Source organism: Lycorma delicatula, chromosome 11 (assembly GCF_047948215.1).
Source record: "Lycorma delicatula isolate Av1 chromosome 11, ASM4794821v1, whole genome shotgun sequence".
NCBI classification, from domain to species: Eukaryota; Metazoa; Arthropoda; class Insecta; order Hemiptera; family Fulgoridae; genus Lycorma; species Lycorma delicatula.
Genome location: NC_134465.1, coordinates 81,821,440 through 81,846,469, shown reverse-complemented (window position 1 = coordinate 81,846,469; position 25,030 = coordinate 81,821,440). Strand labels below are relative to the sequence as shown.

General features: G+C 31.2%; 1 protein-coding gene across 4 annotated transcripts in view; it reads left to right on the top strand.

Moving 5' to 3' along the window:
- Window positions 1-11,032: 11,032 nt before the first annotated feature.
- The window catches only part of LOC142332230 (low-density lipoprotein receptor-related protein 5-like), a 35,101-nt gene continuing 21,103 nt past the window's right edge, over window positions 11,033-25,030 (top strand). The window contains exons 1-2 of one of the 4 annotated variants that reach the window (XM_075378525.1): window positions 11,033-11,287; window positions 21,576-21,790. In XM_075378525.1, the coding sequence (XP_075234640.1) occupies window positions 11,233-11,287; window positions 21,576-21,790 (270 nt within the window). In that variant the 5' untranslated portion in view covers window positions 11,033-11,232. Of the gene's footprint in view, window positions 11,288-21,575; window positions 21,791-25,030 lie in introns of those variants that run through there. The other 3 variants (XR_012758230.1, XM_075378524.1, XM_075378523.1) reach the window with 3 other exon arrangements.

The following is a 25,030-nucleotide window of genomic DNA, read 5'->3' as shown; positions in this document are numbered from 1 at the left end:
AATTCTTGATTTGGTTGCTCGTAAATGTTTTGTCAAGAAATGCTGCAGCATTTAGATGAAGAAATCTTAATCCACCATTCTGTCATATGAAGCTCATTTTCACTTGAATGGCTTTGTAAATAAGCAGAATTGTTGATATTGGAGCACTGAAAACCCACTTCAGATACATAAGAAACTGTTGAGTAGTACAAAGGTCACAGTGATGTGCACTTTTGTTTTCTGGCATTATTGGACCATCTCTTTTTCCTTGAAAAATAAACTATTAGAGAAACACTGCAACACATTACACAAGCATGGTCACAACATTTTTGAGGTAAGAATTAGTTCAGTTTCCACAAATTACCTGGTTCCAGAAAGATGATGCCACAAGTCATAGCACTGTTTTAAGAAAATTTTTTCAAATCATATCTTCAAAAATAGGGACAATGCCTGCTAGATTGTAAGAAATATTCACGTTAAAATAAAACCTTACTTAACTACAGAAGTTTTAAATTCTCCTGCAACACTGACTTATCCTTTATAAAAGAAATATTTTATTAACATTTAAGTGATTTTTGGATCCCAGTATCCAAACTCCCAATGATTCTAATTTGAATTACTAATTTTATCTTTTATTACAAAAAGAAAATCTCAGAATAAAAACTAGGTTTATTTAGGGCAAAATAAATAGATTATTCATTCTGGAAAGGGTTAAAACAATAAGTAGAATTAGTTGCATTTACAAATGCATTAAATATACACCAATGAAATTATCATCACAGATAAATCTGTAACAGTGTTTCTTGCTTCATTATAGCATGCCAGTTGCTACTTTTTTTTTTTTAAAGTTGTTGATGTCCAGTATTTTTACATTTCTGGATTGTTAATATATTCTAATAAATATACTTTTAAAACGCACAACAAAATTTAAGATTAATATTTCATCTTTTAAAAAATGTAATAACTTAGTAATGCATAATTTGATTATTTATTGATATTGCATTATGTGATATCTTAGCTAGATATTCTTATTTTCTTTCTATAAAACTTCACTACATAATCAACTAACTTTTCTTTCTAATGTACTCATTTTGTGTATTAGTAAACAAAATTAATTCATATGCATATGGCGTTAAATTCAACCATATAGATTTCTAATACGTTCACAATTATAGTTTACATTTTATTGTTAAACATTTTTAACTGGCTTTATAACTTGATTCAATTCACTCGGCTCTTTTAGTTAAAAGTAACCAAAACGTACTCTTAATATTACCTAATGTCTGATAAAAAAATATGTATTTATCGTTTACACTGAATGCTTTCTATCAAGTAACTGTTCATAAGCTGCAATTTAATGTAACAAATAGTGATCTTTTAATATTGAAATGAATTCTGTAGAATTACTAAGAGATGAATATTTAACTTCTAGACTCATGATCATTTTTATAAATAAAATAATACAATATGTCAGTGTAACAAGCATTCAAATCGCTTGTATTTTGTAATCTAATTCTAGTCATTAATTTTTTTTTTTAGACCGACTAGTAAATGATTGAACACAAAAGTCATATGCAACTGATAACATTTGATTTTACTTGAGTAGCAAAAACCAGACACTAGATTAGAAGACTGATTCACATTATGAGTTGAAATATCAATTTTAGGTTTGATATGGCACCTGAGTAACAAACAAGCATATAAAAGGTTATTTTGGTCATGGTCTTTAGATTAATAAGGTGTTGAGATAATAACTTCATTTATTTTATTCAGAGTGTCAGGGCTAAAGGTATCTAAAAGTAATGGCTTATATTTAGAAAACCAGTTGCCATAATCTCTTAACAGAAAATATCTCCAAGATTTCTTCTGTAAACTCAGAAGTGGAATAGCACATGTACAATAGTACATGAGTACAGTAAATGTAACACATGAACAGGCAAGCTGACACAATGCAGTTGTAGTCAGTTGAGAAGTAGAGCCCACAACAGAAGCTTCAGTGCACCCTTTGGTTACTGGAGTCTCAATCAGTTACGTGTGCAATGATGTGTACAAACTGAATGGAATATCATCAACCTTCCAACATCCAACCAAGTCTATTCATTAGTGGGATACAACTTTAAGAGAGATTGAAGCCTTCGTTTCACAAACCGGAAATCATACAAAAGTTTCAGTAAGTGGTAAGACTGTAGATTGTGTTGCATTGCATTCACTGCCAGTCCTAGAAAGTCAATTAGGCAGGTTACTTACAAACTGAAAATTCCTCATTCCATTGTTCACAACATTATCATCAGCAGTTCCAGTTGTGACGCTATCAGTTTGCTGCAGAGGTAATCCACTGTCGAAGACAATCCTAATTATCTTTATAAGTGGTTATTTAGTGGCCTTTCATACGTGAGGGGAAGTTAACAGGCACAGTTGTCAAATTTGTGTTATAAAAACCACCATACAGTAACTGAAAATGAAAAGGAGATTACAGAAGTCAATGTCTGGTTAGGACTGCACAAAAATGGTGTTATTGGTCCATTTTTTTTTTCATGAAGCCCTCTGTGACAGGACACATGTACCTCGATATGCTTGAGAACTTTACTGTCCCTCAGATTCCTGCAGACTTCAGTTTCCAACAAGATGGTGTTCCACCAGTTTCATCAAGATTTTACTATGTTCTTCAACAACACTTTCTCTGTATGTTGGATCAGATGAGGAGGTCAAACTGCATGGCCACCTAGATCTCCGGTAACACTTCTTTGGATTTTGTTGCTTAGAGATTTATTAAAAGTTGTGTGTGCCAAAGAAAAGTTTGAGATTTGAACGATTTAAAGAGAATTCTTCAAATCTTTTATAGAGAATTGTTGAAGCTGTAATAATGCCACAGATGCTTCTTAACAACTTGAAAGAATTAGATTATCGTCTAGTCTGCCAAGCCGCAAAAATTATATTAACTGATCTCTTAATATAAGCTGTTATTTTTGGATACCTCTAACTTGATCACCCAGTATAAAGAGAAGTCTATATTGTAATTAACTACTGTATTACATTCATCAATCAGTCTACCTTGACATTACTGGTTTCCATAATTGGTTCTCATGTACTAAATTAAAATTTCCAGTTTTAAATTTCAAATTATAATAATTAATGATAAAGTTCATTATTTTTATAACAGAGATGTCAATTATTATGGATTATCCATTAATATAATTCCTACTGATTTTTTTATTTAATTAAAAAGTTCTAGATAGCCCTACTTTTATTATGGACTTCACAGCTACATTAATGTTAATAAACTGCTTAATAATGAATAAGTGGCATAGTCTAAGCAAGAACTTCACAAGAGATGATCCTGGAAGTTTTTTTAGAACATAAATTGATGTCTTATTTGTATAAGATACATCTTAACCCAATGATGTCATATTTAAATTCCCTGGCAGTATGTTGGAGAACACAGTAATACATAAAAAATCAACCAATAAATATTTTTCTCTGAAAATGTCCCACAGTTTCAATTATATTTGTTTTTCTCTCTGTTAGCCTTCTATATAAATATGGAAAAAATTCCAATTATCTTAAAACAGTGTGTGACCTTGGTCCAACAATGGTTCACACATGTCATTCACAACGTTAGTACTGGCAGGAAGAGGTACTGAGGTAGTACTAGCATATCATCACCTAAATAAATTTTGAAACATAAACAATAGCTTAAACTAGATTCACAAATTTTGTAAAATTTTATTCCAAATCTTGTCGTTTAGATCTACTACATTGCAAAAATGAAAGGCGACCTCTGAATTTCATTAGACTTTCATCCAAACCTATTTTCTGAGAAGGGAGATGTAATTTGGAAAATTTTGTATGGTAGGCTTAATTTTTTTTTAGTTTATAATTTTCATTGTTGTTGCTAGTGAAATGCAAAAAACTTGAAAATAGATTGAATCTCTCTCTGCTCATTGTTTCGCGAAATATGGGTGTGTCAATGCATCTATTTTTACTACGAAACAATTGGATATGCGATTTTTACACTTACAACATCAAAATAACATATATCATAGTTTGAAACCATTTATTATCATCTTTCTGTTTCTTAATGTGATTGTTCAGTTGCTTCGTAGCATATTTAGCTTCGTCACAAATTTTATTAAACAAAGGTTCCATATATTCTGAAAAAATTTTTAATTCTGAAGGTGGATCTGACTCAAACTTATTCAATATATCTTCATAAACGCCACTATGTTTAGTAAAAGAATATATAATGGAGTTATTTTGAGTTTTTATCCAATTCCAATCACTTTGTTTTTTCTATACAATACTCCTTGCCAGATTATACTATCTGAAGAGAATACAGCTAGAAAATCAAACTTAGTTTATGGTTTCAAATGGTATTGCCAACAGCTCTTCTATGAATGCTAACATTATTCATGTACAGTTAAAAAACATAAAATAATACATTTTACAATAAACAACATACAGGTGAATTACGTCGCATATATGGTAAAACAATACTTAAAGTTAACATATAATTGGACAGGATTTACAAAGGAAGATATAGGTTCCAAGTTAATATTAAATGCATACATATATAAAATGATATAATAAAGGAATTTATGTAATCAGTTTAACTGTATATAGTGATAACTCTTTATTACTCAAATTAACTGAGAAAACAGATTAATTATATAGACAAAAACTCTGATAAAGACTTAAATAATTAAACATACTGCTTTAATAAATAAGGAAATTAGAATTTTTTGCTTATAGAACTACTCTGCAGTACATATTTTCTTACTGTATGCCAATTAAATGTGCTTAAAATAAAGACAGTATAATTTAATTATGTAAATCCAAATGGTTGAAACTAAAAAGGTGGAGACCCAATTTTATTGTTATTTTTGTAATTTGATAGTGTTAATGATTATTTTTGTACATTTTATAATAGAGGTATAAGATGACTGATTACAAATCTGTGGTAAAAAAAAAGAAAATAATCACTATTAAAACAAAATTAGAGAAGATAGAAACAATATATACAAAAAATGATGTAGCAAATGAATTGGGGGCTTGTAAAATTTAACTAGTACAACAATAAAAAACCAACTCAATTTTTAATTTTTGCAGAAAAATGCTACTTTCAAAATTTTATAAAATTTATTAGAAAATATTGAACATCTTTAAAGAAGGTGGTACTCAAAAACATATCTGTACTACATATTTTTTTAATTTATAAAATATATTAAACTAGCACCAGTTTCTACATCCAATATAAACCATGCTGATGATCAAAACTTTTCATAATAAGTAAAGTATGATTCTCAACACAGATATTGTAAATTTAATAAATCTAAAAAATTTTTAAATAATGTTATAGTTGTCATGGGAAAGAAACCTAAGCATCGCAACAACTTATTCAATGGTGATATCATTTTTATTGGATTCTGTGGTTTTCAAAATATTTTAAGTAAGAAACCCTTCAGACTTCAACATAGGAGAAACCAGAAAACAAATTACAAGAGAGTATGTGGTCAGGAATATAGCAGAACTAATAATGTGGTCAGAATATAGCAGAATCAATAACATTTGAGGAATCTGAATAAAGAATTAAAAACATAAATAGAGACCTGTAATATGACTGACTACCTTTCCACCTCCAAGAGATAAATTCAGATGGTGGAAATAACTTATAAAAATGAAGCATGTCAATATTAGCAGAATCAGTCAAAGAATCACAAGATGTTGGTTTAAATAGTAATGATCCACTTGATAAAATTTTATAAATACCTTTCTTTTTCCTGTTTAGCCTCTGGGAATTATTGTTCAAATATTACTTCAGAGGATGGATGAGGATAATATGTACGAGTGTAAATGAAGTGTAGTTTTGTACAGTCTCAGGTCGACCATTTCTGAGATGTGTGGTTAATTGAAACCCAACCACCAAAGAACACCAGTATCCACGATCTAGTATTCAAATCCGTGTAAAATTCAAAACCTTTAGATGGACTTGAACACTGGAACTCTCGATTTCCAAATCAGCTGATTTGGGAAGATGCATTCACCACTAGACCAGCCCGATGGGCAAGTTTATAAATACTGCATGACTGTAAAACTACCTTCTACGCCACGATTAACAGTGAAAGAATTATCAGAAGTTTTGAGACTCATTAAAAAGTTTGTAACTGTTGTTCCAAATAATCCTGCACATGATCCAAGTATGAAAAATAATAGACTATTTTAAAATGATATAAAATTAAACTTTGTGAACTACAACAAACAGTAGAGCATTAAAAACCAGACCATTTATTTTAAAACCCGAAAGTTTTTTTATAATTTCAATTCTAATAAAAGTAATAATTTTATTATTCAGCAATATTTAACTCAATATAATTTAGTATTTTGTATTATTAACTTTATTCAGTTATAATAAATAAACTAAATGATTAGCACATCACATTCTAAATAACATCCTAAAATTCTTGTTTCCTATGAACCAAACTGACGTCGAATATTAAAAATTAGGTCTCTCATAGGAAAATTATCAAGTAATTAAAAACACATAAATCAGGGGATGCCTGCATGTTTAGAAATATAGCATTAATATAATGTTCATAATCATTACAACCAAAATAAGCATCAGAAAAAGCAATCACTCAAGCTTATTAATTGTGAAAACTAGTAGTTCAGTACCTGAAAACAAAATATAATAATTTATAGAAATGACAATTAATTTTAGATGCATTTAATAAAACCCTTTATTGTTCACTAATATAACCATTTGGTATAAATATATTTATTTTCAAAATTATTCAATTATTTAATGTTTATTATTTTTTTTATAACAGTCAATAAAATCTATTATTAATTGACACATTCAGAAAATTAATTAAATAACATTGTTTAAATTACAATGATTTTATTCAATTATTACATATAAATACGACTTAAAAAGAAATTAAATGCAGAAATTTAAAAAAAACTCAATTTAGTAATTATCTCATTCATAACATTTAAAAATAATACTGTCCATTATTTACAGATGACAAAATTAATTGAGACTTACATAATCTGACATGGTAAAGAGCAAAGAACTAAAAAGAGGAGAATAAGATTTGGTATAAACACAATCAGAAATAAGGAAAATGGCTTCTCTAGGGAAAAAAGATTACTAAAAAACAATAATGTAAAAATGACAAATTAAATAACAGTTAAATTAAAAGATAAGATGAAATGAAGTAGATTGCACTGGAAATTGATATTCTTTCTTTTAACCATAATTGCTGATACAGTTACTTATGCTTAACATACATCTAACCTCACTAACAGATTCTTAAGACAATAAACTGCATCAGCTTACAACCTGATAGTTCTGTAATGAGTGGATGTCTCAGGGATTAGCATTCTGGAAATTGAAAGGTGTAAAGCAAGTTAAAAGTCAATGCCCTAAGCCACATTTAACCGCTTCCCAGCCTCTGATATAATCATGCTGTCATAAAATGTTCCAATATAGTATTAAGCTGTTACCTTTTGGCCAAATTGTTTCTCTCAAAAATGACATCAGGCTGTGTGTTCATAGTTCCTCTTAATCACTGTTCAGAAGTGATGTATTGACTATCAACAGAAATAATATTTTTTTAAATTTTACATCATTACAGTAAAATAGTGTTGACATATTAAACGTTTTAAAACGCGTGCCACTTTCATAATAGGATAAAATGTGATACCACAATTGTTAAAAAATAACTTTGACTTCTATTTTTATGTTTTGATAAATTTTTATTTTAAAAAGAAATGTTCTGTTTATCTTACATTTAGTGAAAAAGTAGTTTGTTATATTTTGTAAACTAAAATTACCAGAAACCAATATTTGTGGACTTATAGTGTTTACATTTGTTTTAGATATAGAAAATTTTTTAATTAATAATTTATGGAAAAATTGAAATTTTGAGTGGAATAAAATGAAAACTGGAAAGGAATTAATAATCAAATTTTTACTAAAAAATTAAAACACAGAGTACACTTTTCCTGCATGTTGTTAGCATTTATTAGTGGCTAATGACAATAAGATGCAACTTAATTTATTTAAAAAGAACTCACTACTGTTAAGAGTTTTCTGGAGTTACAAAAAAAAAAATATTTGAAATTGCATTATTACAACTCAGTACAGAGGGTTGTAGGAGAAATAACTGTCACTTTTTGGCCGTCAAATTTCTCTAAAATTGTATTAAAATAAAGTTAAGACAGCTACTCAACAAGTGATTTTTAAAACATTAAAAATCCCAAGCGACACCAAAAAGGATATATCTTTCAGTCAACACACTTTTACCTGTCAGTAAGAAAAAATTACCCTGTAAACATTAACATTGATCACAAATAACTATTGAAAAAATTAATGAGCAATAAGAATTAATCATAGCGAGTTACTTTATCTCGATCTCATACAAATTAAAATCTATTGTTTACTTTTTTTAGATAATATTCTATTAATGACTGTCTCAGTTAGCCAAGAAGGAAGAATATCTTCATATAATCTGATAAAAAAATAGATCATTTCTGATGACGACAGAAAATAGGCCAATATCAGGGTTAAACTTCAGTATCTGTTAAATAATGACAATTCATAATTAAAACGGAATGAAAATAATACAAATAAATTTAGAAGAAAAAAATTGGTTTAAAAACACACCAAACAACTCATTCACATGTCCTATTTGTCAACTTCAAATACATTTTAATGCATTTTTTTTTTTTTTTTTTATAGTTTTACCTGTGTGATTTTAGGTAATAAATAAAACTGCATAACAATATTAACACATTTATTTTTGGAATTGTCATTTCATTTAATTTCTGGATTGTCCCTCCCACAATCATCTAATTATATTCCTACTTTGGAATACTCCAATCTGAAACCAGTATGAAGCTGGCTGGACATGGCAAAGATACACCAGTTGGAATCAGTGGTATTATTAAAAGGATGCCAACAGATTAATGTCAGAAGGGAATATTATTAGTAGTATCAGCACTTTTTAACTTAAGTCTTATTCTTGAGTAAAATAAAAGTAAACAACACATTTATGTATGCCTACATAAACTTTACCATCTACTTATACTACATGTGTCAGGCATGTTTTTCAGTAAAACAAAAGGAAAGTAATGGTATATGTGCAGTATTATGGACGACTATAAATAAAAGAACAAGAATTTCATAAAGTAGTAAACGAAACCGTTATAAAAGTAATTGCATTTTTTATGAAATACATGGCACTTTAAATTCAAGTGAAGATATAATTAAATTACTGCCAGATTTACAAAATGAGATAATTACAAAAATGAGAATGATAATTCATAAATTTTCACAATCAGATGTATTAAAATTTGTTTAAACTTCATGAATATTACTTTTCAGTTATGTGACATAATCTTACATATTTTAGTGGAGTAAGAACTCTCGTGGCGATAAAGGATGTAACTTATTGCTCCGCTGTGTTGGTGCTTTTTTTTTCTTTTTGTAGGATGAGAACTGAAGGTGGTAATTTTATTGGTTATCTCTATATGATTATTGTGTTTTAGTTTACGGACAAATTTTTTGTGTTTGATCTTATTGCCATAGGCAATAAGGACGATAGTTGACATTACTTTGCTGTGCAGACACAGACAAGTAGTCTGGACGGTAAACAAACACTTAGAAAAATCACTCGCCTCTTATAATAGAAAAATTGAAGAAATTTTTCTAAGCCCTCGTCCATTCAGAAAGGTGATTACTTTTCCTCTGTTTCTCCTCTCCTATCACCGCTATCCCCAAACTCCTTCAGTTTTATGGAAACATAAGCCCTTCCCTTTTGGTTGACTTTTTTTTTAGAAGGCAGATAGTGTTTTGGAAAAACAAAGCTATAACACAGCAATACTCTGATTTTTATTAAGGGTGCAGGAAGGAGGCTATAGACTTACTGGAGCTTAATTCACCGGGTTAGTCTAGTGGTAAATGTGTCTTCCAAAATTAGCTAGTTTGGAAGTTAAGAGTTCCAACACTGAAACTAGTAAATGCAGTTACTTTTATACGGCTTGAATACTTGATCATGGATACCAGTGTTCTTTGGTGGTTGGGTTTCAATTAACCACACAGCTTTGAAATGGTTGAACTGAGACCATACAAGACTACACTAATATATATCATCCTCTTCTTTTTTTTTTCTGTTTAGCCTCCGGTAACTACCGTTTAGATAATTCTTCAGAGGATGATATGTATGAGTGTAAATGAAGTGTAGTCTTGTACAATCTCAGTTCGACCATTCGTGAGATGTGTGGTTAATTGAAACCCAACCACCAAAGAACACCGGTATCCACGATCTAGTATTCAAATCCATGTAAAAATAACTGGCTTTACTAGGACTTGAATGCTGTAACTCTCGACTTCCAAATCAGCTGATTTGGGAAGACGCGTTAACCACTAGACCAACACAGTGGGTTAATAGTGTGTAATAGGGTTAATAGGAGTGTAATTTATATAGGATCCATGTATGTTTGTTCCACAGTAGCAGCTGAAAAATTGAACCAATTTAGATGTATGACCCCAAGTTGGAATCATTTTACCAGGAGTCATAGGTTATATATATACACACGTTTCAAAAAATTATACTATATACAAAATTATCATTCACACGCTCTTTAATTAACCTATATTAAAGAATTGTTAGTTGTTTTTTTTGAACAATCGTTTTATTTAATATTTTTGGTACTGCAAATAATTCAGAGGAAGTTTATTTTTGAATAATTTAATTTTAACCACCGTTAGGTATTGCCAATGTATCTTTCCAAATTTATCTTATGCTTCGTAATTGATAGTAGTTTAATGGTATGTTTAGTGGTGGCAAATTTAGTAACTTATTTTAATTTTAATTTAATTTTTTTTTCCAAATTTAAGTATAATTTTTCAGATATACCTAAATTACAGCTTTGGTATCACAGTTACTGATTTTTATTCCTCCGAAAGATTATCTTGCGCGTATTTTAGTATTATCTCTGAATAATATACAATATTTTTATAATTTCTAATACTGACTTCCAGAGAGCTATTTTACGTTAAAAAGAATTAATATTTCATTTTTTGAATTTGCAGCTAGAATTATTATTGCAGCTTCAAGTGAGCACTGGATGTGAATGTTTAGTGATAGTTTGAGTTTATCGTTCGCTTGTTATTTTGCTTATTTTGTTAACTACAAAAAGTCCTCAAACACCAAATATTTAGTTTAAAAACTGCAACTCGTCCAGGAAGATATGAAAAAAGCACGTGCTAATATAGAAGGAAGTGCTGGTTTATTTTTAAGTTCAGGTAACATTTGTAGGTTATGCCAAATTTCAAACAATGTTTTTCTAATTTAACATACACACATTTAATCATATTAATATGTCGATAAGTTTAACCCACTGTTTTTGATATTACTGTAGTTGTATATAAGAATATTTTACCTACAAACCAAAAGCTTGATCGTAGGTAGGGTTATCACATTGTATTTAGAGAAAAAAAGAATAAAAACTATCTTCTTGCACACCCAGATTTCTTCAGTTATCTCTTCCAGTACTCCCCCCACACAGATACCTACAGAACACAATATTTACACCAATCATGTATATTATCATAATATTTAATATTGACTACTCTATCATTTAAACTAAATCACCATTGAATACAGTGCTTCCATCTCTAAAGTAGGAAATCCATTCTTTTTAAGTTAAATTTAAATTAAAGTTACAGGTACTTCTTACACTACTTAGCAGGGAGTTAAAGAACTTAGGTGTTAAAGATTTTTGAAACGGTGCACAATAAGGCCTTGGAAGAGTAACATTTACAGCACATGTCTGCCTAGTTATATAATAGCGTTCCCCTTTAGCTATCACCACCCTGTTTTTACCACTTCATTGAAAAAGGTTAGAAGATCTTATAAACAAAGAAATCCAATGCAAAATACAGATATTTACTGAAAATAAAGGGAAAGAATGTTTACCTACTTGCACCACACATTACCAGTACACTAGCATTTTGTAAAATTATAATCAAATCAAGAGAGCCAAAATGTTGATCTGTAGCAATGCAATCCAACCCATAGTTTAATTTTGAATGAATTAGAGAAATGATTTGTCAAACATCCATAGAAAAAATATTTTTTAATATATGTAAACAAATATTTCTTATAAACTACTATCAACCATCAACCCCTAGTATTTAATAGAATTTACCCAAGATATTACTGAAACTGGCATTGTAGTTGTATAAGAGCACAGTCAACACTGGTATGTTAATGGAGCTAATAACCTGGAAGCATATTATAAAGAAGAAATTAGATATTTGATTTTTAACGCATTCCAGATCAATCTAAAACCTATCACTATTCTTAACATCTGCAATAAATATTAGCTTTCTCTTACCATAAAATTTATGTGAAATAGGTCATTAACAAATTATAAATAGAATAGGTTCTTAATAACTGGGCCCTGGGGAATATTCAATTAACCTGAAAGTTATTGCTCACACTGTCGCGCATAATTATGGAAAATAGGAAAATAATTCTTGAAATTTTGTCGCATCTGGGAATTACCTTTCAAGTATTACTTCAGATGATGTATGTATGAGTGTAAATGAAATGTAATTTTATGCAGTCTCAGTTCTACGATTCCTGAGATGTGTGGTTAGTTGAAACCCTACCACCAAAAGTGGTAGCGTTTTGACCTTTTGTACAGAGGTCCGTCCCGGTCAGGTATGGCATTTTCACACACGCTACAAATCATTTATCTCATCCTCTGAAGAAATACCTAATGTTGTACCCATTAGACCCTAACTTTGGACCACCAACACTGCTATCCACGGTCTAGTATTCAAATCCCTATAAAAGTAACTGCCTTTACTAGGACTTGATCGCTGGAACTGTGGAATTGCCAAATCAGCTGATTTGGGAAGACTCGTTCACCATTAGACCAACCCAGTGGGTTGAGATGGAAAACCTAAGCTAAACAAACTCAACTTTACTAAATTAGAATTAAATATTCTTTTGTTAAGTAAAATTTCAAAAGTGGAATGACATAAGGAAGGTATCAAAAGTAAACTTTTGCTTTTTTTCAAAATCAGAGGGCTAGTGTTAAAAATCAATTTTGGAATAGGAAAAAAATTCTTGAAATTTTATCTTGGTCAGAATTGGAATTTTTCATATTCAAATTTTCTCATTTGTAGCTGTAGTAGGAAGACATTCTGTAAGCTTAAGGAAATAAATAAAAACTATTTGTTTGATCGACTGTATGGTTGGTGGTAAATAATATTATTTATCAACGTTTAGAAAGCTCATTTTTGAGGGATTATAGATGGATGGTTTCAAACTTCTTGCTACCTATGGTGTCCAGTCACAGTACTCTATCCCCTCGAAAGTTCTGTTAGCAGTGTCAACAACTCTACATCAGATACCCCTTGTAGAAATAGTGAATATTATATGTTAACTTTTTGTAAACTTTACTAAAGTGGTTTTGATCGACTGAAGAAATGTAATTGATCTTGAAAAACATATGTGTAAAAAAGAGTAAATTTAACTTAATCCATTTTGATTCTGTTTAAGTTCTGCAATGAAGGAATAGTGGGAATAAGTTAAAACATTTTTACTGTTAGGATTCCTGTAAGGGAAGATGACAAACAGTCCTGGCTAAGACGATAAAATATCCAGACCTTGTAAGGAAATACCTTTGTGGGTTGATCATTTCTTTTCTTCATTTGTAGCGTTTAATTAATTTTTTTTCTGGATAAGAGGACAATAGGAATAAGGTTACCTGCAGCACTGCATTATTTGGAGACAGTTGGTGAAATTGTTTCCTGAATGATTAGAAAATTGACTCTGGCAGTGAGATAATAACTAGAAATCATAAAACAGATTTACATCCCAACCCCTGTAGGGGAAGACGCCCATCTTGTTACAATTCCAGTCACCATACCTCCTCCCCTTGTCTTAATGTAGGTAGGAGTCTGTCATACGATTTCTGGTCATGGTACTATGTTGTAGTGTAATTTTTCTATATTGAGGACTTCTTTTCGTATACGGGCCATATTAGTTTCTGTGAAAGGTCTGACCTTATTGATTCTATACTTGATTGTTGGTTTTTCATTTGGTTCTTGATATTATCTCTCAGATATTCTTTTTGACTATCAGTTTATTCTTTATGATTGGTATTATTTCAGCCGTTGTAGGTCCAAGGTTTGAATTCCGGTTAGGCATGTCAATTTTTATTCGCTGTTACATACCATTTTCATATCCCACATATAAGCTTCATGCTTATGGGGCGAAAGCATAAAATAATAAATATAGAAATTAACATACTAAAGGTCTGGATGAGTTTTAACAAAGCCTTATTTTACTACCTGCAATTTTTAATGAATCATGTATTTGCACTAAATACTTGGTGTTTTGGGGGTGGCTATAATTTTTCAGATTCTACTTGCAAAATTAAACAAAATATATACTTAGGAAAAGTGGCAGAAACGTTGCAATTTCGCCTTCATTCTCACTGTCGATGACTCTAAGAAATACCATTTACATATCCACCATAAATAGGAGAGTGTCGGACTAGCACTGTCTGCAATTTAGTTAAATCACATTAATATTTTGAAAACGTCTTGTTAAAACTTTTTAAAAATTAGGATTCTAAATACCTTCGCAAATTACAAAATGGCGGCCATGTTTATTGTTATCTCTGTAAACATTAACCCTAATGTAATATAAAATATTAACCCTTTTCTTTTGAACAACATGACCTAGCATAAACAATACTTGATAGTATTTTGAAAAAATTCCCAAATTGGGTCAAGATAGTATAAAATAGTAAATAATACTTTATCCATAAGTATAGGTGAGGGTACAGATGACCCTCAAATCCGCTAACCTGATGATAGAACCCATCGTGTAACGTTTTTAAATTACAACCACTTAAATTTTTTTCATCATTCACGGAACAATTAAGAAATAAGTTGTTGGACCTGTATTTGATACCTAAGACGAATGTCATTTCATATTGAACCAGATGTGAAATAAATAAATGACGTTCTAAATGACAAAATGAAATTACATTACAGAAGAATCAAATACTGACCCTCAACATTACTCAAGCAGAACTGAGGCGACCTAATTTGTGAGTTGTGAACCCAGGAATTTGCACGTTTCAACAAATACTATGTCAAAAAAGGGATTTATTCTCGGGTCACCAAAGTGGCTTTACAAAATGTTACACTGGCCAAAAAATGTTTTTACCATCTCTACTCATAAAACTAGGCCTGATGAAGAATTTTGCTAAAACATCATATGCTTTATGATTATTTAATATTACTTATTGATATTTTTTAAATATGAAATATTTAACAAGTTAACAGGTCACTTATTTAGCATAACAATTTAGTGATTTTTCAGTTCCATTTACTAGGTAGAACTTTCGAATAAACAAAATGTTGATTCAGCAGCCTTTTTTCTACAAGGTAGTGCTAATTGGTCTTTGAGTTTGATATATTCAACATGAAAGTTTTTTAAAAGGTACATTTATTACTGATTTTTTATGAAAGTCTTAACATATAGATCAGGAAGAGCTATGTGACAAATTTCATCCAGTTTATCTGGAATAGTTTGAGAAAAAGATACCTTAAATTTACGGTAATGCAAATTTACAGTAATTTGAAAAATCTGTTACTGATTTGAGTGAAGCATGATATCATTATTAAATTTACAATTCAAATGAAGACCTTCATCATACTTAGGTCTACTAACACTTCATTAAAAAGGCCTCTTTTTACATTTCCTTTTATAGTTTCTTTCACTAGAGAGTAGTCTAATGCACACCGCATACACCGAAGTGCAATTCTCAGTTGATCTATTTTTTCAGTCCCAAGATTTTTTTTGTCTTCAGTCATTTGACTGGTTTGATGCAGCTCTCCAAGATTCCCTATCTAGTGGAATCTCAGTATACCCCTTACATCCTACATCCCTAACAATTTGTTTTACTTATTTTATTTTATTTAATTTGTTTTACATATTCCAAACATGGCCTGCCTAAACAATTTTTTCCTTCTACCTGTCCTTCCACTGTTATAGCGACTATTCCAGGATGCCTTAGTATGTGGCCTATAACTCTTTCTCTTCTTTTAACTATATTTTTTCCAAATGCTTCTTTCTTCATCTATTTGCCGCAATACCTCTTCATTTGTCACTTTATCCACCCATCTGATTTTTAAAATTATCCTATAGCACCGCATTTCAAAAGCTTCTAATTTTTTCTTCTCAGATACTTCGATTGTCCAAGCTTCACTTCCATATAAAGCGACACTCCAAACATATACTTCCAACATTTTTTTCCTGACATTTAAATAAATTTTTGATGTAAACAAATTATATTTCTGACTGAAGGCTCGTTTCGCTTGTGCTATTCGGCATTTTATATCGTTCCTGCTTCGTCCATCTTTAGTAATTCTACTTCCCAAATAACAAAATTCTTCTACCTTCATAATCTTTTCTCCTCCTATTTTCACATTCAGTGGTCCATCTTTGTTATTTCTAATACATTTCATTACTTTTGCTTTGTTCTTGTTTATTTTCATGCGATAGTTCTTGCATAGGACTTCATCTATGCCATTCATTGTTTCTTCTAAATCCTTTTTACTCTCGGCTAGAATTACTATATCATCAGCAAATCGTAGCATCTTTATCTTTTCACCTTGTACTGTTACTCCGAATCTAAATTGTTCTTTAACGTCATTAACTGCTAGTTCCATGTAAAGATTAAAAAGTAATGGGGATAGGGAACATCCTTGTCAGACTCCCTTTCTTATTACAGCTTCTTTCTTATGGTCTTCAATTATTACTGTTGCTGTTTGGTTCCTGTACATGTTAGCAATATTTTTAAAATGCTGAACATTTTATTCCAGTCTACGTTATCGGATGCCTTTTCTAGGTCTATAAACGCCAAGTATGTTGGTTTGTTTTTCTTTAATCTTCCTTCTACTATTAATCTGAGGCCTAAAATTGCTTCCCTTTTCCCTATACTTTTCCTGAAACCAAATTGGTCTTCTCCTAACACTTCTTCCACTCTCCTCTCAATTCTTCTGTATAGAATTCTAGTTAAGATTTTTGATGCATGACTAACTAAACTAGACTAACTAAACTAATTGTTCTGTATTCTTCACATTTATCTGCGCCCCTGCTTTCTTTGGTATCATGACTATAACACTTTTTTTGAAGTCTGACGGAACTTCACCTTTTTCATAAATATTACACACCAGTTTGTATAATCTATCAATCGCTTCCTCACCTGCACTGTGAAGTAGTTCTACAGGTATTCCGTCTATTCCAGGAGCGTTTCTGCCATTTAAATCTTTTAATGCTCTCTTAAATTCAGATCTCAGTAATGTTTCTCCCATTTCATCCTCCTCAACTTCCTCTTCTTCCTCTATAACACCATTTTCTAATTCATTTCATCCGTATAACTCTTCAATATATTCCACCCATCTATCGACTTTATCTTTCGTATTATATATTGGTTTACCATCTTTGTTTAACACATTATTAGATTTTAATTTATGTATCCCAAAATTTTCATTAACTTTCCTGTATGCTCCGTCTATTTTACCAATGTTCATTTCTCTTTCCATTTCTGAACGCTTTTCTTTAATCCATTCTTCTTTCGCTAGTTTGCACTTGCTGTTTATAGCATTTCTTAATTGTCGATAGTTCCTTTTACTTTCTTCATCACTAGCATTCTTATATTTCGTACGTTCATCCATCAGCTGCAATATATCGTCTGAAATCCAAGGTTTTCTACCAGTTCTCTTTGTTCCACCTAAGTTCGCTTCTGCTGATTTAAGAATTTCCTTTTTAACATTCTCTGATTCTTCTTCTTCATTTTCTACCTTATCTTTTTTACTCAGACCTCTTGCGAAGTCCTCCTCAAATATCTTGTTTACCTCCTCTTCCTCAAGCTTCTCTAAATTCCACCGATTCATCTGACACCTTTTCTTCAGGCTTTTAAACCCCAATCTACATTTCATTATCACCAAATTATGGTCGCTATCAATGTCTGCTCCAGGGTAAGTCTTGCAGTCAATAAGTTGATTTCTAAATATTTGCTTAACCATGATATAATCTATCTGATACCTTGCAGTATCGCCTGGCTTTTTCCATGTGTATATTCTTCTATTATGATTTTTAAATTGGGTGTTGGCAATTACTAAATTATACTTCGTGCAAAACTCTATAAGTCTGTCCCCTCTTTCATTACTTTTGCCTAGCCCGTATTCACCCACTATATTTCCTTTTTTGCCTTTTCCAATGCTTGCATTCCAGTCTCCAACTATTATTAAATTTTCATCTCCTTTTACGTGTTTAATTGCTTCATCAATCTCTTTGTATACTCACTACCTCATCATCATCATGGGCGCTTGTAGGCATATAGACGTTAACAATCGTTGTTGGCTTAGGTTTTGATTTTATCCTTATTACAATGATTCTATCGCAATGCGTTTTGAAATACTCTACTCTCTTCCCTATCTTCTTGTTCATTATGAAACCTACTCCTGCCTTCCCATTATTTGAAGCTGAGTTAATTATTCTGAAATCACCTGGCCAAAAGTCGCCTTTCTCTTCCCACTGAATCTCACTAATTCCTACTACATCCACATTTATCCTATCCATTTCCCTTTTTAAATTTTCTAGCCTACCAACCTTTTTCAAACTTCTAACATTCTACGCTCCGACTCCTAGAATGTTATTTTTTAATTTTCTGGTGACCCCTTCCTTAGTAGTCCCCACCCGGAGACGTGGGGATGTAGTCCCAAGATATACAGTTTATATATAGACAGACTCCCAACACCATTTTCAATATATCACTACAAAAACTGAGTATGACCTCCCGTTTTCCATCAAATGCAGTAGAAATTTCATTGTATCCACCTTCTTCAATAGCTTCAGCAGCAGCCTGCTTCATTCAAATTTGAGAAACACTTTCTATGGCTGGACCCATAATTTCAGGAGGTGCTAAACCAATCATACAACATTCTACTTGCAGAGCTACTACTCTTCTATTAATATGCAGGGTATATGCTAATTGTAACACTAGTTTTATAATATTTTTACTCTCAAAATTACAAAACAGTTTGTGTACCACAATTTTTGCACAAAATTTTAAATGAAACAGCTAGGCCAAATCAAGTAGTAAATTCGCTTAGGCAATATTTACAAACAAGAATTAAACATTGCTCTAAGCAAACTATCTAGTTAGTTGGTTTCACATCTTTAGGATCGAAACAGAATATCTTCATCTCTGTTCAATCAAAGACAAACCAGTGAACGTCATGACAAACTATGAACATTTTCTTCTGCCTGCTGCAGTAATGAGTATGAGGCATTTTACTTTTCATAATCTAGTTAATCCTAATCTCTTGAGGATATTTGCTTCATTAAACTCGGAGCCCAAATGAAATGAGTCTTTTTAATAAAAAATAAATAAAAATTGTGCATAACCTAACATTTCAGTGGTAAACTGAAAGTTTCTGAGTATGTATTCCGAAATAATCGGTCACGATTAACTTACACCTCTTAGATTTGTTTCATTGTTCGTGGAACAAATAATACTAGTTAGTTCATCTGTATATTTGATACACAAGTTGAATGTCATTTCATTGTAAGCCAGACATGTATGTCAGAGTCAATAAATAATTCAAAACTAATGACAGAACAACTCTTGTTAATTTTAAGTTTGTGTGTGTTTTAAGTAGTGAAGTATTCAGTAGCAGTTTTGAGGATATTTGTATCCCTCAACTGTGAATTAGTTCAGTAGGTTTTGAGTCTTATTCAGCCCGTTAGACCATATGGTTGAATAATGGCTTTGTTATGATGAAATGAAAGTAAGTAATCCAAGGGACCAGTTAGGCTGCTTAACCCGGGAAATTTTCCTACAAAGATTATATATGTAGTTTTACCTTCTTTATGAAGTTGAAATAAATTACAAATTATCCTTGATGAATTTTATAACTTATATAAAATAACTTAATTCAGTTATGTGGTATTATAGTTATGATATTTTTTTTGCTCGTGTTAAAATTTGGCTGATACCACAGGCAATTTTTTGTTCATAGGCCTTCACACAGTAACCAAATTAAGAAACTATTGGAACAAAAAATGACCCATGTGAATTATCTTCCACTAATGATGGGTTCTACAAATGACAAAACTGGGAACAGACTGCAAAATTCATCATCGTACAATTTAGACGCATAATTTTTTGTCAATTCAATTAAAATATATAAAATGTGCCAAAGATTTCTATACATTGAGCTATTATATATATGCTTGTAAGGAGACACTTATGAAAGGAGACATTTAAGAAACTCATAGAACCATATTTAAATTTTGGTCACACATTAGCAGCAGACAACCAGTATAATAGCGTAGGTCAGGCAGAAAAATTAAGGAATGTACACACTGCAGGAATCTGAGAAGTAATAGGGTAGTTATGTTGTACAGATATTACCGAAGTATTTGCACTGTAAATTTGTACACATGTGGTAGCCTTGAAATGGAAGGCTGCAAAAAAGGTCGTACAACAAACCTTCCAGTACCATCTACAAAGCATGGAGAAGAAATATTTGATGTAATTAAGCGTGGTGGTAGTATGAAAAACCGTGAACCTGAATTTGTTGTATATTTGTTATTTACAACAAAGGGGCAGGATTTTCAAATATTAATATCCTCAAAAGTTTGATGTATAAGAAAATTATGGGTCCAGCGATAGAAGTTGTTGCTCAAATTTTAATGAAGCAAAAATTTTAATTCAGAATTTTGAAAATTTTCAAAGCAGAAATTTCAAATTTCAGTAATTTTCAAATGGCAGAATTTTCTCATTATCTGTGCTGCTCAGTTAATTGTACAGAAAGGTAGCCTTCGATATGATAATTGGAATATGTGTTGTAAATGCATACTCATTGTTTGAGGTCACCCACAGAAAAAGCCAGAATCTGTAAATTTTGAACGTCTGATAAAATCATATTTTATAAAAATATTGTAAAAACAGCGAATATTTATTTTCATGTCAGTGTGGTTAGACTAAATTGTCTTTGGAAATAGACAGAAAACTTTTACACTTGCAGTTACAGTTCTGGGAAGTATTGTATCCTATTTCCCAGCTTAAATTAGATATAAAACCACCAACATTTTTCCTTAATTTGGATTCCAGAAATTACAGTAGGACCTTTATTAGAAGAGTTGAAATCCGGGTGAAATTTTTTGCTAGCCATAACTCGAAAACAAAGCATTTCCAAACCTATGTTTATATGAACTTTTTTCATTAGTTTCACCAGTAGAACATGTCCTTAAGTTTCTCCATTTCTTTGTGGGAATTCTGTATAAAATAGATTTATTTTAAAAGAAATTCTTTTAAACGTTCTAAAAATTAATCATGCTGTAATAAATACCATTCATCCTGAATTTCATATTCGTTTAAGTTCTATTTTGGAAGAATGAAACACCACTCTCTTTATTCACAGGTTTTAACTCTCAAAAAATAATAATTAAATGACCTAACTTTTAACATAACTATTCATTTTTGTATAGGTAATGGAGGTTGTGATCAACTCTGCTTTTCATTCCCACCTGATTATTCATTAAGTACATTCCAATTCAAATGTGATTGCGCTATCGGACAGTTAGTAAATAATGTTGGACATAAATGTGAAAACGTTGATGAATATTTGTTATTCACCACTAGAACTGAAATACGTGCTATAAATCTGGATCCAAAATCAACTAGTGTACCTATCAGACCAGTTGTAAGTATATTTTATTCATTTTTGAGATTGATGTTTATAAATTGTTACTATTTTTATTTGTCATTTTCAATTAATTTTGTTTACTTCAGGTTGTAACATTTTCCATATAACTTTTTCATGCTTTGTTTAAAGGAAAGAGTAATATAATCATAAACATTTCTGGTATTGACATTTTGCATGGTTTATGCAGTTTTGTCATCCCTAAATCTTTTCAATTAAATTAAAAAAAAAAACAATTATTCATGCATAATAATAAATTTTTGGTTCTTAGTTCTAGGAACCAATGGATCAATTTGGATAAAAATCTCTTGTACATGTTTCTTACCATAGATGGTCTTATTGCATTTGAGTACAATAATTGAAATTCTTCTATTGAATGGTTGATTTATTTGCCTGATATTCTGGAATTTTCTAAATATCTAATGTTGCATTGTTGATACAAAGCTCACAGGCAGCTGGATCCCTTGGTTGTGTCATAAATATTATTTTACTTGTTATATTTATGGATCACCAAGCAAAGGTGTGTTAATTAACATCTGGCAACAGATGTACACTAAAAGACAGTATTGACAAGTCATTAGTGTTAAAATATAACTGGTCCAGCCAAGTCTCAAACATTCTACCTCCTGGAAGGAAGACAAGTTAATCCATTTCACCACCTCAGTACACTGTGTTGTTAACCTAAGGTAATAAAAATTGTACTATTAATAATATTGAAAAAGAAAAATCTAGAAGGAACTAAAAGGGATTCTTTTCTTAGAATAGCAGGTCCATTTAACAATTTGTTCCTTGTAATACAGACAATGGCATCACCAAAAGCTTTTGTTCGACCAGAAGAATTACCAGATCGGGAAAAGAATTTATAGAAAAATGTAAGGGCACGGACAATGAAAATTATTACACTACAACAATTAAAGGGACGAGTCAGGTACTGATTTTGTAGGCCAGGGAATATAAATACTGCCAGGGATCAGCAGATAGAATCAGTAGTACTGTGAGGCCACATTCGGTGCAGTTGTGATAACACTGACAGTATTCCAATGTGCGCAGGAGTTGTTCGTTGTGTTATTGGTAACAGAAATGAAAATGACAGTATTATATTCATTCATATAGGGTAGTTTTTTTATTAAGGGTAAAAGTAATAATGGTTGCTGAAAGTGAATGGTATGAACTTTAGACTTTTCTATTGTTTTCTAGTTGTTAATGCAATATTAGCTTCTAGCAGTCATTATAACATATGTAGTAAATTTGACTTTATTTTGGTATTTATTTATTATTATTTATTTGTCTTTTGGATAATAAATTGTATTTGCAAAAAATTTTACATTGTTACTCTATCCTTGATGAACCATAAACACGCGACAATATTTTCATGAAAAAAAAAAATATGTAACTTTCTTTACATTGGTTAATTTAAAATAAGAATAAATTTGGTTTTTATACATTTTTATTTTCACTATTAAAGTAAGGCTACTGACTGCTAAGAATGCCAAAGATAGCTACAAATTAGATAACAAGCTAATGTTGTCATGAAAATAGAAGAGAAGAAAATAGAGCTACGTGACTATCCTTCTCTAGTAGGAGTTTGAGGCTTGGTTGAATCAGGTGTATCTAAACACTAATGATTCATTGTTTTTGTATCCAACCAACATTATTTTCTTGGGTTCTAATTAATAATAAATTCTTAAATTCTTATCTGGTGACTCATAGATGTAAAAAGCTACATGAACAAGGGCTGATGCTTCTTATAGGCCCAATCAAGAAAAATGTACAAGGTATCTGGATGCTAACAATATAGCATACAAATCAATCAGTCTTGATTGGATGGAGTCTTGTACAATAGAAATCATTCTGATTTCTATGTTGAATTTTAAATCCAATTCGCCAATATTAATTTTAATTGAATCTGGATGCCATTGTTAGCACTCTTTAATATTTTAGTTGTTGTAGTTCGGTAAATGGAACAGTTGTAATCAGCCAGCTCATGTGACTCCCTCCAGAAGGGAGAGTGCTTTGCTTCCTCCAAACATTAGGGTTCCTGGAAGATGTATTCCTGTTAGGCTAAAAGACGATAGCACCAAAAGGACTTCAAGGGATGAACTAAAGGGGAATCATTCTGGGAGTATGAAGCTATATGCGCTTAGTCTCCCATGATCAGCCCCAGTCAGTGGAATACACAAGGGGGAGTTACCAGGTTTGAACCCGCCCCCTTGAAGGTTCAAGTACTTTTCAATATTATGCCTATATAAAATAAAAATACTATAAACTTACACATATATATTGGAACATCTTTTTAAAAATCCATTGCATTCTCTCCTCTAATTTCTCACTGTCAGAGTAACAAAATCTATTAACATAAGATCCCATTCCTTCTTCAATAATGTAATCCCTGTACTTGGAGCTGCGTCACATACAGTACATCACTTAACATATGACACAGTAGCCGTCATTCAGCATTCTGAAAAGGCGGCAGTGCTGTCACTGGCATGGTTGGTGTCAAAGCGTATACCCCTCCTGGTCTACTGAAAGAGAGGGAAGATCATCAAAGAGAGGGAAGATTAATAAGAAGGTATGATTATAATACCAACCTTGTATTAAAATTAGGCTGACACCATATAAACTTACTTGTAAAACATATTGTTAGGACAGCTCTGCAGTGGCAGCAGTGCATATATGAAATATTGTGCATTGTCAAATGGTATTCACTCATTAGTTTGAGTTCAAATTTTGTTGTGGAATGTTTGTTTAACATTGTGTGCATTTCACACTTCATATTTTTAAATAGAAACTTCACATTATCGTTCCGTGTTCTTTAATATATTTAAGTGACCTCAAAGTTCAATTTTACAATTTTTTAGGAAAAGTGGCATGCCAGTAGTGATTCTTGTAATGTTAGTGAAAATTTCACATTGCCAAATATTTCTTCGCTGACGCAACATGTCGATGCTGTCGCAAACATTCTTCTCAAAACTAGTTTCACACCCTCTTGTGTAAACTTGGCTGGTATTGAATGTACATTGACATCACTCAATAATGTTAACATGCTCGCTGAATCATTTAGAAGTGATAAGTGTATTGTTCTGGTTCTGGAAGCTTCAACATCTTCAAGTTCCAGTGGACTACACACTTATGATATTAGTGTTTACGTGTTTCTTGTCTAATGAACAAGAAACTGGATGTTTGAGCAATATCTGGGAACCAAATCCAGGGTTTGTTTTTCCAACAAAAGGAAAGAGAAAT